This window comes from Lynx canadensis, chromosome A1, assembly GCF_007474595.2.
Source record: "Lynx canadensis isolate LIC74 chromosome A1, mLynCan4.pri.v2, whole genome shotgun sequence".
Classification (NCBI taxonomy): domain Eukaryota; kingdom Metazoa; phylum Chordata; class Mammalia; order Carnivora; family Felidae; genus Lynx; species Lynx canadensis.
The window spans coordinates 28,956,254-28,973,340 of NC_044303.2; the positions used below are offsets into that span (position 1 = coordinate 28,956,254).

The window sequence follows — 17,087 nt, forward strand, 5'->3', positions numbered from 1 at the left end:
AAAACACACGTTTGTTTTATTTTTAAGTGTTTTATAAAAAATATATTAGCACAAGCCCATGATTTTTACAAAAACAAAAAAGTAACCAAATTTAGTGAAAATATAAAGTAAATAACACTATTGGTATTACCTAAATTTGGCAAAAATCACGAGGGAGATTAATAAATGAATGTCAGCAGACATTATACTATACTGTGACGCCTTCCTAGGTAGGAAAAACACTTGCTTTTATTTTCCTCTCCCCTAAAACTCTTTTTAAACAAACAAAAAACGAATTCATGCACATAATTACAATTATCATTAACTGTTGATCAGAGTGTCTCAAAAATACTGGCTGCTTCGGCTTCTGTGTCTCCCTCTCTCTCTGCCCCTTCCCCACTCGTGCTCTCTCTGTCTCTCTCAAGAATAAATTAATAAAAAAAATTAAAAAAAAAAAAAGACGAAAGTATAGAACACTAAGAACATGTTAGAAAAAAGACACTGGAGGGGCGCCTGGGTGGCGCAGTCGGTTAAGCGTCCGACTTCAGCCAGGTCACGATCTCGCGGTCCGTGAGTTCGAGCCCCGCGTCAGGCTCTGGGCTGATGGCTCAGAGCCTGGAGCCTGTTTCCGATTCTGTGTCTCCCTCTCTCTCTGCCCCTCCCCCGTTCATGCTCTGTCTCTCTCTGTCCCAAAAAAAATAAATAAATGTTGAAAAAAAAAGAAAAAAGACACTGGAAAAAGGCAAGCAAAATAAACTTAAACGGAAGTAAATAAATAAAAAAGATCAGAGTGAAAATTAATGAAATGGGGGTGGGGAGTAGTCAACAAACCCCAAACTTGGCTCTCTGAAAAGATCAACAAAATTGGCAAACCTGTGGTGGATTGACCAAGAAAAGAAAAAAAAATTGAATTATTAAAATTAAAAATGAAAGAGGAGGGGAGCCTGGGTGGCGCAGTCGGTTAAGCGTCCGACTTCAGCCAGGTCACGATCTCGCGGTCCGTGAGTTCGAGCCCTGCGTCAGGCTCTGGGCTGATGGCTCAGAGCCTGGAGCCTGTTTCCGATTCTGTGTCTCCCTCTCTCTCTGCCCCTCGCCCGGTCATGCTCTGTCTCTCTCTGTCCCAAAAATAAATAAACGTTGAAAAAAATAAATAAATAAAAAAAAAAAATGAAAGAGGAGACATTACTAGTTACTTTACAGAAATAAAATGATTATAAAGGAATACAATGAACAACTGTATGCCAATACGGGACAACTTAGAAGAAATGGACAAATTTCTAGAGACACAAATTTCAGAAACCATGTCAAGAAGAAATAGAAAATATAAATAAACCAATAACAAGTAAAGAGTTCTAATAGGTAATCAAAAACTGCCCACAAAGAAAAATCCAGGTCCAGATGGCTTCACTGGTAAATTCCACCAAATATTTAATAACAATACCAATGTTTTAAAAACTTTAAAAAAAAAAAAAAAAAGAGGAGGAGAAGAAGAGGAGGAAACACTTCTCAACTCCTTATAAGGCCTTTACTACCCTGACACCAAAACCAGACAAAAACCTCACAAGAAAACTACAGACCAGTAGGAAGAGACAAACAAAAATCCTCAATAAAATGTTAGCAAACTGAACCCAGCAATATATAAAAAGAATTCTACACCATGACCAAGTGGGTTTTATCCCAGCAATGCAAGGTTGCTTTAACATCTGAAAATTAATTCATGTAATACATCATAGCAAGAGTATTTAAAAAAAAACCCACATAATTATCTCAATAGACACAGAAGAAACATTTGACAAAATCCAACACATGTTCACCTTAAAAATGCTCAGTGTCCTAGGAATGGAAGGGAACTTCTCCAATATCACAAAGGGCATATATAAAAAATTCATGGTTAACCCAATACTTAATGGACAAAGACTAGATGCTTTCTCCTAACATCAGGAACAAGACAAAGATATCCACTCTAATCACTTTTCTTCAACATTGTACTGGAGATTCTAGTCAGGGCAATTAGTGAAGAAAATGAAATTAAAAGGATACAAAAAGGAAATGAAGAAATAAAACTTTCTATTTGCAGATGACATGATCTGCAAATCAGAAAATGTGCAAATAATTTGCAAATTAATAACAATACCAATGTCAGAAAATCTGCAAATTTAGAAAAATCTGGAAAATCCTAAGAAATCCATTATACCAACTATCAACAATAAATAATAAATAAATAAGTTCAGCAAGGCCACAGAATCAATATACAAAAACCAACTGTATTTTATACACTAGCAATAACAAAATGAAAATAAAATTAAGAAAATAATTCCACTAGAATAGTATTTAAAAGGAATAAAGTACTTAGGAGTCAATTTCACAAAAGATGTACAAGATGTATGCTAAAACCTACAAAATATTGTTGAAAGAAATTAAAGAAGATATGTCTAGATGCAAAGACATCCAAAGTTCATAGACTGAAAAACTTAGTATTGTTAAAATAAAGTGATCTACAGATACAAAGCAATGCCTGTAAAATTCCAGCTGGCTTCTTGCAGAAACTGAAAGGCTAATTCTAAAATTCAAATTGAAAAAAAAGGAATCCTGAATGGTCAAAAGAATCTTGAAAAAAGAACAAGCTAAAAGATTCACACTTCCTAATCTCAACTTACCCCAAAGCTACAGTAATCAAGACAGCATAAGGACAAATATATAGATCAGTGAGTCCAAAGATGAACCTTCTTTATGGTCCATTTATTTTCTTTTTTTTTTTTTTTTTAATTTTTTTTTCAACATTTTTATTTATTTTTGGGACAGACAGAGACAGAGCATGAACGGGGGAGGGGCAGAGAAAGAGGGAGACACAGAATCGGAAACAGGCTCCAGGCTCCGAGCCATCAGCCCAGAGCCTGACGCGGGGCTCGAACTCACAGACCGTGAGATTGTGACCTGGCTGAAGTCGGACGCTTAACCGACTGCGCCACCCAGGCGCCCCTGGTCCATTTATTTTCAACAAAACTGGCAAGACCTTTCACTGGGTAAAGAACAGTCTCTTCAACAAATGGTTCTGGGAAACTGGATAGTCACATGCAAAAGCTGGATTCCTGCCTCACATCATATATAAAAATGAACTCAAAATGTATCAAAGACCTCAGTGTAAGAACTAAAAATATAAAACTCTTATTAAATATGTATAAATCTTCATTACGCTAGATTTGAAATGGTTTCTTAGATATGACACAAAAGCTCAAGCAGTAAAAGGAAAAAACCATAAAATGGACTTTAAAAACTTTTGTCATCAAAGGACACTTTAAAGAAAGTCAAAAGATAACCCACAGAATGGTAGAAAGTATTTCCAAATCACATATCTGATAAGGGACATGTATCTAGAATATACAAAGAACTCTTCCAACTCAAGAATAAAAAGACAACTCAAAGAGTCTGAATGGACTTTCTCCAAAGATTTACAAATGGCAAATAAGCACATGAAAAGACACTCAACATCATCAGTCACCGGGGAATTGCAAACTGAAACCATGAGACAGCACTTCACACCCACTAGGCTGGCTATAATCAAATGCCAAATAATAGCAAGTGGATTATTGGTGAGGATATATAGGAATCAGAATCCTCATACACTGCTTGTGAGAATATAAAAAGGTACAGTCACTTTGGAAAACAATCTGGCAGTCTTTTTAAAGTTTAAACACAGACTTGCCATTTGAAGCAGCAATTCCATTCCTGGGTATACACGCCCAAGAGAAATTAAAATGTATATGGAAAACTGGCACACAAGTGTTCACAGCAGCATTAGTCATAATAACTAAAAGGCAGAAACAACCAAAGTGTCCCTCAACTGCTAAAATGTGGCACAGCCATACAATGGGATGTTATTTGATGATACAGGGAATGAAGTAGTCTCATCCACGCTACCGCATGGATGAAAACATTATGCTAAGTAAAACACACTACAGAACAAAAGGTCACAAACTGTATGATTCCATTTGTGTGCAAATGGAAAGAAAGTAGACTAGTGGTTGCCTAATGTTGCGGGGGTGGGGAAAGGATTTCTTTTTGGCGTAATGAAAATTTTCTAAAATTACAATGGTAATGGTTGCAAAACTCTGAATATATTAAAAATCACTGAATTGTACACTTCAAGTAGGTAAATTTTATGATATGTGATTTATATCTCAATAAAGCTGTTAACAATAACAAAAATACTGGGGGGGGAAGCAACCGGTATCTAGTTGGCAGAGGCCCCGGACACTGCTAAATATCCTATAATGCAAAGGACAGCCCCTTATAACAAATTATCTAGCCCAACAGGTCAATAACAGAATACTTCATTGTGGGGAGCTGTCCTGTTGATCCCTGGCTGCTACCCATTAGATCTCCATAGCATACTTCCCAACAGTGACAAAAATACTCCCAGACATTGCAAAATGTCCCTTGGGGGGACAAAATTCCCTCCCTCATTGCACCTTGAGAAACACTGCTCTAGAAGAAGAGGACCTTCCAAACTGTTTCTATGTTAAAAAAATACATCTATCCATGAAAAAGAAAATACAAAAAGGGAAAATATTAGAATACCTAATGCTGGTGAGGGTACAGGGAACCTTGCACACACATACACCACTAGTGACAATACAAATTGGTGTTTACAACCTCATAGAAACCAAAGTACCACTATTAACTGAGAACCACAGAATGCACATACCTTTTACCAATTAATTTGAGAATTTGTGAGAAGGAAATAATCCTGAGTAAAGCTATGGGTACAAAGATATTTATAGTGTTTGTTTGATTTTAACAGTGAAAGTTTGGAAACCCAAAGTTCAACAATAGAGGAATGGCTCTGATATGTAGTCATCAAAAAGGAAGATAATGAAAACCATACAGCAACATATAAAATGCTTGTGCACTTGCTAGACAAACTTTCAGGTCAAAATTATTACAGCTGCCTACAAATACCACAAATAAATTCATAGGGGAAAAAAACCTTGACAGGAATTACACAAAAAAATGCTCTTTGTGTCCCTAAATTATATATTCACGTTTTAAAATGCTGCAGGTGTTTTTAAAATAATTTTCTATAGTTGTGCTATATCCTGGGCTGACTTCAAAAGATGATTTTATTTTCATGCTACCTAACATGGATCATTCTTTAAGATCTGGAAGTTTATGAAGCCATAACTTTATCAGCCTTCACTGCTTTTTAATACTTCCTCCAGAGTTAAAATGCAATCTTTAGCTAAAAGCAAGACTACCAGTTAGAAATGAATTTTCGAACACCCTTATGAGACATCACAAATTTATGTGGCCAAAATTATTTAAAAAGCACGTCCCAGACTTGTACATTTTTTACTATTCTAAGTACTGACAACCTCAGTTTTCTGAGGTTTGATTCAATTCTCAAAAGCACTTGGTCTCTCTCTCTCTCTCAAAAAATAAATTAACATTAAAAAAAATTTTTATAAAGGAAAAAAAAGCACTTGGTAAACACGCCTATTCCATGCTTAGAAAATAACACTAAAGAGATGTCAAAGGTTCCTATATAAATTAATACATTCTCAGTGCCTTCTTTAAAAATGCAATTCCCATGCTTTATAAAATACCAACAAATGCTTTACATTCTTATGATGATAATTTTGGATCTATATTGGAGGGATTTTAAAAAACGAAAAGTCTGTGCGCCGTGTGAAAATGGACAAAGCCAATGAAAGCTTAGTGATAGTCCAAGAGGAACAAATTCTTTAATGGCCACTATATTCAGCAGCTTCTGCAAGATGTTATTACAAAAGCATTACAGGTAGCCCTCTGGTTTTGTGAAAGTTTGTATTACACCACTTTCACTTTTACCAAAGACCTACAGTGGTGCCTTCGCTTTCACGGAAAAAGGCAAAAAGTGAAAACAGCGCTCAGCATTGGTTTTGCAGGGAGCCCTCACAGAGGCATCGCACACTCTCGGCAAGGAGAGGGACACCATCAGGTTCCTTCCTCCAGGAAGGACACTCAGCATCAGGCCACCATAGATTTGAACTGTGTCTGTGAGCATCTGTGCTTTATCTCGATTTATTTTGTGCATCCATTAGCAAGATGCATCCTAAGATACCAGAAAAGCCAGAGAGGTTATTTTTGGGGTCTGGGAATGTTCAAAAATTCTGAATACAAACTAATGCTAATTGTGCTTCACTTTACACCATTTCAGCTTGAGAGGTTTCACAGGAACACTCTACTTTCAGAGAGCAGGGAAAATCTGTATTCGAATTCACACATGTAAGCTCTTTACCATTTCTGACATCTCACCTCCCCTTTCTTCTCTGTCACCCTTATCCTAAAGAGTAAGTGATGAATTTTGGCAAATGCTACCTTAAATAACCTACAGAAATTATTGGTAGGCACTGCTCCATGTTTTCACATGAATCAACCACTATTTACCAAAAACTCAACAGCAGTGCCATTACAGTCAAATAAAGCATACTACACACATATAATTTCAGCTCAACTATTATTAAACTAAGATGAATAGTTTCTCTATTAACAGAATAGAAAAAAATATTAAATCATAGCATATTATTCACATGGAAATGTTTCTATAATAAGTTAGTAAAAAGATTATAGCAAAACTGAGTAAAGACCAAATTTTACCTTTTCTGTATTGTAATATAAAGATTTCAAAGTAGTGAACAAGGGTGGGCAGCCTTTACTGAAGTTAATCCTCAGGAACTTATCCATTAGTTCTCTAAATTTTTCACCTAGAAACAAAAGTGTACTTTGTTATATTTCAATTGATGCAAACAGTTCTCAAAGTGATTTTACAAATAAAAATAAACCTCCCTCAAAAACAATGATCCCCCATCCTATTTTTAAACCCAAAAGTCTGTCAGCATTTATTGCTTGACTGTTACCACCCAAAAGGATAACACTAAATATCTTAGTTGGCAACTATCCTTTTCCCTAGATCTAGGTTAAAATATCTTCAAGGAACACTTCAAAAGATAAGTACACCAAATAACTGTGCAGCTTTAAGTAGTAGAAAAAGTTACTCACTATCCATTCTGAATACAGTCCCCACAGCAAGTCTCTTTCCTAACCTCACTGACTAGCACAGACTTGTCCTCATCTGCAGACACCTCATAAGGCACACTGAAGACTGTAAAGAGATCCTACTGTAACCAGCAGCATATTTAACTGACAGCCAAAATATATTTTTAAACACTAAAGTAGTATTTGAAAATGTTTTCCAAACCAATTAGTGATTTGCCTCAACATTCATTCCACAATCATCTTTGAAGCACCCATATGTGCCAGGCAGTGTTCTAGGCATTAGGGACATAGCGGTGACTAAAACAATTAAAAACAAATTCTGGGGTGCCTGAGTGGCTCAGTCGGTTAAATGTCCAACTCTTGATCTCCGTTCAGGTCACAATCTCACACTTCGTGAGATCAAGTCACGCTGTCAGCGCAGAGCCTGCTTGGGATTCTCTCTCTCCCTCTCTCTCCCCCTCCCCCGCTCATGCTCTCTTTCTCTCTCTCAAAATAAATAAATGAATTAAATTCTGCCCTCTTGGAACTTAACATTCCAGTGGGTAGGATGGATAATACATAAAATAAACATATGTTAGACATTAGACTGAGCCCCAGAGCGTTTTAACATTAGAAGTAAATAATTCTATCATTATTAAACCCTTCCAAAAAAAACTTGGCATCACTTTCTGGAAGCAGGGGAAAAAATGGAAACTTTTTCATTTTAAATACAACACAAAGGCTTTAACTCAGTTAAGGCTTTAACTTTTTTGACAGGAAGAGTTATTATATAACGACACGGATTTGCCCACTCATTAAAAAGAAAAAGATTACAGGGCGCCTGGGTGGCTCAGTTGGGTTAAGCGTCCGACTTTGGCTCAGTTCATGATCTTGCGGCTTGTGAGTTTGAGCCCCACATTGGGCTCTTTGCTGACAGCTCAGAGCCTGAAGCTTGCTTCAGCTTCTATGTCTCCCTCTCTCTACCCCTTTCCCAGCTCGCTCACTCTCTCTCTCTCTCTCAAAAATAAACATTAAAAAAAATTTTTTTAAAGAAAAAGATACATATGTCATAAATGGCTTAACCTAAAGTAAAACTATTAAACAATCCCTTAAAGTTTCATTATGAATCACAACACTTCACCAAAAAAATACCAACAACCCAAAGCGGTTATTTTTAGTTGTTGTGATTGTATTGAACAAAACATGCATACTCAATATAATTAGATGTCATAAAAATTTAAAAGAGATATTTAAATTTTATTAAGGGGAAAGTTTACCAAATATAAAAACAGGTTCAACATTCGTTAATGTACTATAAAAACCATTTCCAGATAATCTCTAATCTTTTATTAGATCATACACAAAGTATATTCTGGGTTAAATAGACATCATTACTTCTTTAAAAATCAAAAGTAGTTTTAGAGATCAAATCTTTCCAGCACTTCCTCTGATATAAGGCAAAAGTTAACAATACTGGGGCGCCTGGGTGGCTCAGTTGGTTAAGCATCCGACTCTTGATTTTAGCTCAGGTCATGATGATCTCAAGGTTCGTAAGTTTGAGTCCTGCCCTGGGCTCAGCACTGACAGCTCAGAGCCTACTAGGGATTCTCTCTCTCTCTCTCTCTCTCTCTCTCTCTGCCCTTCCTGTGCTTGCTCTCTCTTTCAAAATAAATACTTTTTTTTTTTTAAGTTAACAATATTGTGGTGGACCAGTGGGATGCAGCTGTTTAGAGAAATGTATATTCTTCCACTTCTGTGTGACCTTGGACAAGTAACCAACCTGTCCACTAAAATCCTCACTTTCCCCACTGTAGGTGAGGGTAACAATGCTAGCAGCCTCAAGAGCCCTCCTGCATGGCTCAAACCAGAATATAAGTATATAGCAATAAAGAGTGTCTGGCATACAGTAACTATTCAATAAATGTTGTCTATCATTACATGCCATGATAACATGACAGCTACTGCATTTCTATAGTTAAGAATCTTTTCCATATTTGCAGACATCCACTGAGAAACCAAGCATTGTATCTTCATGTCAGAGGCTATTCTGAACTCCTCTTCTTCCTCAACTTTCTCAGTCAATTCAGATCATCCTGGCAGATTGAAGTTAAAAGACAATGTAGTCCATTCTCAATTATCCATAATTTTGAAAGCCCCTTCTCCCATTAAACTGTTAGACTGTGCAGCTGTGAGAAAGAATGGGGAAGTTCTTCATGTGCTGATGTAAAGCCAGACACAGAGTTAAGTGGAAAGAAAACCCAAGTGCACAGCAATCTATGCTACCATTTTTGTACAAAAGAGGGAGAAAAAAAGAAAGCTATACACAAACCCACACACACATTTGTGCTTGTATATGCACAATATGTTTATGGAAGTATACACCACCTACTGGTAACAATGCAGCCACTAGAGAAGGAGGTGGTCAGAGGAAGGACAGGAAAAACTTTCCACTTAAAAAATCATTTTACCTGGAACTATAATGCATTATCTAAATAAGAAGCCTACAGACAGCTATTCAAATGGTCAGTCACACACTATATTCTAAAATTACTTACCATGACTCAGCTCATAAGGTTTTCTTTAGGCATAAGAAAAAACCCTTCACAAAAGCAAATAATCTCTCTTCTTCCTAATTATTTTTAAATAATCTTTAGTACCCCCCACAGTATTTCCTTTAGGGGTAAAAAAAAAAAAAAAAAAAAAAAAAGACTGTCAATCATTAAGTGCCTGCTTAGCATTACCACTTACCAAACAGGTTATCTGTCTACACAGATGCTATGCTAATTCTTCTCCAGATGTGTAGTATAGATTCAATAAAAATTGCTGTCTCAAAAACCAGTGCTAAAATAATACAATCAGCAAGATCAGACTGTGTGTGATTCACTGGGAATTTATTCTAAATCATGGAGAATGTTCTCAATATAAAAAAGAAATAATTATATGACCTGATGAAGGTGTTAGCTAGCATACTATGGTACCACTATAGTAATAATACAATGTATAAATGTATCAAATCAAGAGTTATACACCTTAAACTTCTATAATGTTATATGTAATTATATCTCAATAGTAAATAATCCAATGAAAAAGAATGGAGTAAAATTTGATCAGAACTTTGTGTTTAATACTCTGGATTATCTCCTTCCCTCTCTCCCCTGCCTTGGCCAGTGAAGGCTAATAGAACATGATGAAGTACACCAGTTCTTTTGAAAAGTAACTATATCCCTGCATTATTTTCATAGCGCTTAATATTTTCGACGGTTGGAGAATCTACCTAGGAGTTCTGTGTTCACTACTTGACAGTTTTAAGCCTTTTTAACTAAAAACTGAAAACTCTTTTTTAAAACTTTCACCTTGCATTCTCAAGTTCCATGTTTCTTGAATAAAAATCTTATTGTTTTTGACAATATCAAGATGCTTTTCTTATTACACATAAAAATATTTCTAGACAGGCAAAACAACATGAAGTATTTAGCTTCTACAGAGGTACAATTAGGTATCTGTGTGATTTTACATATGCTCACTGGAGCTTTGTAAGTCCATGGATGTTAGAACCTCACAGTGATGTTGACCTTGAAGTCCGTGCCATCAGACCCTTCAACTGAGCCCTATCTTGTATAAAGATGCCTTTAGCCTTTCAAAGACAGAGTGCCCAGAGAGTCCAAGATAATTCCACTTAAAGCTAAATTGCACTTTATAATCAACAGTTGGTTCCAAGCTATCTTTCAGTAAAAATATATTTCCTGTCATGTACTAAGAGTTTTTAGCAAACTTTATTAACTATGAGAAAAACTCAAGGCAGTGTAAATTTGAAGTTCCACGTTCCATTAAGGAATAACAGAACTAAGATATCTTGTTAATAATCTTAAAGTTAGGGGTGCCTGGGTGGTTCAGTCGGTTATGTGTTCAACTCTTTTTTTTTTTTTTTTTAATTTTTTTTTCAACGTTTTTATTTATTTTTCGGACAGAGAGAGACAGAGCATGAACGGCAGGAGGGGCAGAGAGAGAGGGAGACACAGAATCGGAAACAGGCTCCAGGCTCCGAGCCATCAGCCCAGAGCCTGAGCGGGGCTCGAACTCAGGGACCGCGAGATCGTGACCTGGCTGAAGTCGGACGCTTAACCGACTGCGCCACCCAGGCGCCCCTGTGTTCAACTCTTGATTTTGGCTTAGGTCATGATCTCAAGGTTCGTGAGTTCAAGCCCCACTATGGGGACTCTGCTGACAGTGCAGAGCCTGCTTAGGATTCTCTCTCTCTCCCTCTCAAAATAAATAAATAAACATTAAAATAATAACTATAAAGTTAAATGAGTTTTCCTTCTTTCCTAAGAGGCACATAGATGCATCTGAAAACTCCAAACTAAGAGAATATCCCCACCCACAACGTGACACAAGACATACATTATATATGGAGACCAATTTTAAAAAAAAGAAGCCAGACACAAAGGCCACATGTGGTATGATTCCATTTGTATGAAACGTCCAGAACAGACAACTCCACAGGTACAGGAAGTAGATTAGCGGCCACCTGGTGCTGGAAGTGCAGGGGGAGTGCGGCCTGACGCAGGGAGTGCGGGGAGTGAGGTTTCTTTTGGGAGGGACAAAAACTTTCTGAAACCAGATCGTGACAACAGTTGCACAATTCCATGAATACACTAAAACATGGAGTTGCATACTTTAAAAAGTGAATTATATGGCACGTGAATTCTATTTCAAATGCTGTTATTTAAAAAAAGACATATAAAAATGTGAAGCCAAACATCCTCAATGAAACACACGTGGGAATGCTCCTCCTTGCACAGGACATCCTATCTCAGAAATTCACAATGCAGTTATGAACGTTCTAACAGGTCCCACAGAAACCTGACTGCTGTGTTCAATTCAAAGTTTCCCCAACTCACTCGACTGATGAACATCTCAGCACACCAGTACCCTCCCAAGTACTGATACTAGCCACGTGAGCATAATGTTCCCTGAAAAACATCAGGGAAATCTGCTTTTGGTATTCATAAAGCCAAAACAAAAATGAGAGCATCAGAAGAACACCATTTATCATCTGTGGAACTAAGATATACTAGTGGAAAATGAACTGTTTACAATAAACTCGTACCGACTATCTGATACATTTCTAACAGGTACTTCATACATTTTTAAAGTCAGTAACTAAAGACTTTTTAATTTCCATAAATCTTTAGATAAAGAAAATTATAACCCAATTATCTGCACTATAAGTGAAAATTCATTAGAAAATATACCCCCTCCTCACCCCATGCCTAGAATAGATTTTTTTTAAGTTCTATTAGCTTTCTAGGGTCTGTCTTAATATCAAAAGACATGCCAGAAGTCCCAACAAATAATTCATAATCTACAGCACTTCCAGCTAAAAACAGAGACAACTGACAACTTTAAGAAGGCACAAATCTTCAGATGTTAACTATCTGAAGAACTAATATACTTTTACTTCCTCTAGACCCCAAAGTGAAGGAGTTCACCACTTGCACAACTTGGATCACGGTCGTGCATATACTGCTGTTTGATAAAAGCAAGTCACAGAGTACAAACCATAGTGCGCCAATTTACATTATGTACAAAAGCAGGGAGGGATGGGGTGGGGGGGTTGTTTTTCTAGGGCTACAAAATACATGGAGCTCTGTAAAAACAAGCGCATGATAAAGGCAAATTTCAGGGAAGCAGACAACTCTGAAGACAGAGTGCCTTCACAGGGAATAGTAACGTTCTTAAACACTGTGGTGGACACAAAGGGCTCCCCACTCTTTCTCTGAATTTGTGCTCTAAAAAGAAGACCCAGGGGCACCTGGGTGGTTCAGTTGGTTAAGCATCTGACTTCTGCCCAGATCATGATTTCTCGGTTTGTGAGTCTGAGCCCCGCGTCGGGCTCTGTGCTGACAGCTCAGAGCCTGGAGCCTGCTCCGGATTCTGTGTCTCCCTCTCTCTCTGACCCTCCCCCACTATCCTTTCCCTCTCTCTCTCTCTCTCTCTCTCAAAAATAAATAAAAACCATTAAAAAAAAAGACCTAAAACTTCAAAACTTCTACCACTTAAATCATAATACCTCACATAGGATTTGTCATTTCTAGGGAATTTAATTGATCTTCTAAATCTAGTGTTTAATTTTTAAAGTCACATGAGAAAAACAATCTCTAAAAAGGTAATTTCAAATACTTGAGACAAACATATAGCCATATGCTCAACATTCTTATTAACACATGCATAATAAATTCATAACTGATCACTCCCACCCCCAAGATTGGTGACGATATAAACTCTGTACAAGAAACAAGTTTTTTAAATGTGAATGATGTTGAATAACAAATAATTATTAGTGTTACAAAAGATATCCTAATATTACCTGGGGCAAGATTCAAAGGTAATCTTCTAGGTGAAATTGCTCTGGGGTGCTGCTTACTAATTTCTTCATAAATTTGGAGCCTCTCTTCTAAAGTGCCTATTATCAGTAAATATGTGTGAGATTCAAAGCATCAGAACTTTTTATCTACGAAAAAATGCTAATAAACTTTTTAAAAATGTTATAAATAAAGATTGCATTGTCAATATTAAAGCTGTGCCCAATTTTTATAAGAATGACATGAAAACTCTGTGGTGGTGAAACACATAATCAGCAAAACACCATTTTAAACCCAACCTCCAGATAAATCCAAAACTTCTTTCATCACAACAGATTCTAAAACCAACTCAAATCATACCCATGCAAGACACAGAGACTCAAGATACACAGCACTTCCATTCGTTAGCGTACAACCCATGAAAAAGAAAGTCCTCCTTCAAGTCTTACACAAACTCTCTAGCCCTATGAAGCCTACACACCTCCCCACAAAAGGCTGTAACACCCATTGATTAGGTTTTAAAAGGCAACTGTTTCAGCATCATGAATGTGAATGTCTTATAGTTTAAAAAGTGAACTAAATTTCTAAGGTAGCTTTAACACTTAAAATCTTCAATGAAACTCCATTATAAAGAATCCGATTCATACAGATTGTTTAAAGTGGCAAATTATTTCTCCCAAATATAGTGATACAAAATATACTTCTAACAGAAAGTTGGGTCTTCCCTCCCAAGACCAAATTAATTTTATAGTACTGAATAGAAAACATATATATACATATATATATACGTATATACATATATATATATATATATATACACACACACACATATACATATATACATATACACACAAACTACAGGTGACTCTGCAATAACAATTTGCAAGGTAGGATCTGGGTCCAGTTCATTATTCTAAAATAATATCTACCATAATTTGTAAAGAGAGATTATATGCACTGTTTCATATAAGCAATAAGACAATTTACAACAGAATTTTAAGAGAAAGCAAACAAATTTGATTTTAAACTGTAAGGTTTTTAATTGATTTCAACTCAGAAAATGGAAATATTTTGTAAGAAGAACCCTTGGTGCTAGCAATCAAGGTATCTCCATCCTAAATGTAGTGTTCACTATCGAGACTATAAATGTAACACTTAAAAAGATAATGTTTGATTTTGTTTAAACTCTTTCCTTCCCCCAGTAGTATGTTTTGGAGCTCCAATGTGGTAGGATTCAAAACCTGGGATACATGAAAGATAATTTTTACATTCTGTTAACAATCTGGAGACTTCATGAGATATCAAGGACCCTTATACTAAAATTTACATGAAGGCTATTTACTGCTTTTAAAAGTCAGGTCTCATATTTAAGCCTAATCCTAAGAATATAAGAAAAAAAATTCCCCACTATCCCAAATATAACAAGTCTTATAAATGTAGTTAAGACAAAACCAAACCATTCCAATGTCCTATTTGAAGTCACAAGTTGGAGCTCCAGAACTTACCATGGGGGAGAAAAGGTCCTATGGAACCTAAAAAGATAAAGTAATATAATTAGTTTGTAATCAAAATATTTTATAGTAAGCATGGTTCTTGACATGGAACAGGTTATATTCAACTTACTAAACATTTAAGTATCTGTATTAACTACATGTCAGTAACTGATAGTTTAAAGAAAAACATCACAGTTATCTTGCATTTCCAACCTTCAAATAGAAAACTTTTGTCCTGATTTTTTAAAACCACAAATTATTGATGTAATGAATAATTTTTGTTTTCATCATTTTCTTAAAGACAATTTAAAGGAAACAATTCACAACCTGTGATATTAAATTTTAAACACTAACAGAAAACCTGGTAATTTATAGTGATGAGAACACAACAAAAAATTTTTCTCATGGCTTACACTTCTATAAATATGAGTAGCTACCTATTTTTACCATATCTTTAAATTTAAAAGTTCTGCTGTTTCAACACCCTTGAGCCATATTTTCAAAATTATTTCAGCCATGTATTTATCCATGAGTAAATATACTAGGAATATTAACTGCTCTGAGCAACATTTAATTATGAAAATACTAGGGAAAATTGCAATTCTAGATTTCTAAAAAGGATAGTTTACCTAATTTGAAAAGAAGATATGTGACATTTTGCTCTATGCAAAGTAGCCCAGCCTGAAATTTAGAGGATAATTTTCATGCTGATGCTATACAATACATATCCTCAGCAAAACTGCTTTGGCCTAATTCTTATGTTTAAAGGCTGAGGGTAACAAACCTCTAATTCTTTAAAAAATACTAAATAACTACGTTTCCCAGAAATGGAACGGCTCACTTTCCTCCCCAGCTCTCTAGTCAGCCTAAATTGGTAACATTTTAATGGGTCAAGGAACTTAAAATTATCTGTGAGCATTTATCACTAAAGTATAAATAAATATCTGAACTCATCTTCACTGCCATGTTTAACCTGTAATTCTCCTAAATGGAAAAATAAATGCTAATGCTAAAAATATCTGTCCTCAAATATTATCACAACTTTGCATTCACTTCAAGCACTAGTGAAGATAAGGTAGAGGAGAAAAATAATTACATACTAAGTTGCAGAGCTTTTTCCAAGCCTTCATAATAACACCAATTTTCTGCATTCCGATCAATCAAGTTTTTGAACACTTCACTGGCTTCTTTTAATCTTCCCAATTTCAACAGCATTTCCCCTAAAATTAAGTTTAAATTCACATTCATTTTACTCAAACATTAAATAACTTTCTGATCGCATAGATTTCACTAAGCAGTATTAACATACTAGATATTTATGAAAAAACTGTATGTGCTTCCCTTTGGAACATGTTGCAGTTTATACCACTAAACACAGATTAATTCACAGCTTGTCTTCAGAAGTGAACCTTCATTTACACATTCTATTATATACTAACATTCTAATATTATAATTATAATATCATAAATATTATAAGAAATATTAATATAATTATTAATTATATATAATTAATATTCACTTCAGAAGTGAACCTTCATTTACACATTCTATTATATACTAACATTCTAATATTATAATTATAATATAAATAGCATAATAAATATTAATGTAATTATTAATTATATATATTATATATAAAATTATAATTATAATATCATAAGCTAACATTTTGGCTCCCTCCCACACTCCAAATATACATATAGTATATTAAGTTCTTGGTAAAAATATTTGTATTATACACGTTTTTATACACCCTTAACAACAATTAAAGACTCCCAACACAGATTGGTAAGTAATTCGAATGAAATATCCCTACATTCCTACTGCTAGATTTGAATGTACTTTTCCTGATCAATTCCTATATTAAAAATTTTCCATTCAATTCTCTTAGATTCCTTTCTACATCACTAAAATTGCCAAAGTTTAACTCAGTGAAGCAAAAACACTAAGTACCACTTCACAGCTAGAAACCACATAAACCAGATTCACACGTGGATCACCCCTAAGGTCCAAATCCTTTTACCAAGCCACACAAATTGGAAGTAGGTTTGGAAAATGAGTATCTAAACTTCTCAGGTAGAATACAAAGTGCACGTAATCCAAGGTAAAAGAGAGATTCTCAAAAAAGAGTATACCTCAACTTCCTATTGCTATTTCCCCTTCCCCAATCTATTTCAAAGGAAGAAACCTTTGAAATGTCTTCAGACATATTATTTCAGCTTTCATCATCTGGGA

General features: G+C 35.5%; 1 protein-coding gene across 10 annotated transcripts in view; it reads right to left on the reverse strand.

Annotated features, from left to right (window-relative positions):
• The window catches only part of NAA16 (N-alpha-acetyltransferase 16, NatA auxiliary subunit), a 67,058-nt gene that overhangs the window by 31,620 nt on the left and 18,351 nt on the right, over nucleotides 1-17,087 (reverse strand). For 7 of the 10 annotated variants that reach the window (XM_030311666.1, XM_030311652.1, XM_030311694.1 and 4 more), the window contains 4 exons: nucleotides 15,952-16,071; nucleotides 14,864-14,890; nucleotides 13,364-13,459; nucleotides 6,616-6,722 (listed from right to left, as the gene is read on the reverse strand). In XM_030311666.1, coding sequence (XP_030167526.1) covers nucleotides 6,616-6,722; nucleotides 13,364-13,459; nucleotides 14,864-14,890; nucleotides 15,952-16,071 — 350 coding nt within the window. The remainder of the gene's footprint in view (nucleotides 1-6,615; nucleotides 6,723-13,363; nucleotides 13,460-14,863; nucleotides 14,891-15,951; nucleotides 16,072-17,087) is intronic. The other 3 variants (XR_004343034.1, XM_030311659.1, XM_030311675.1) reach the window with 2 other exon arrangements.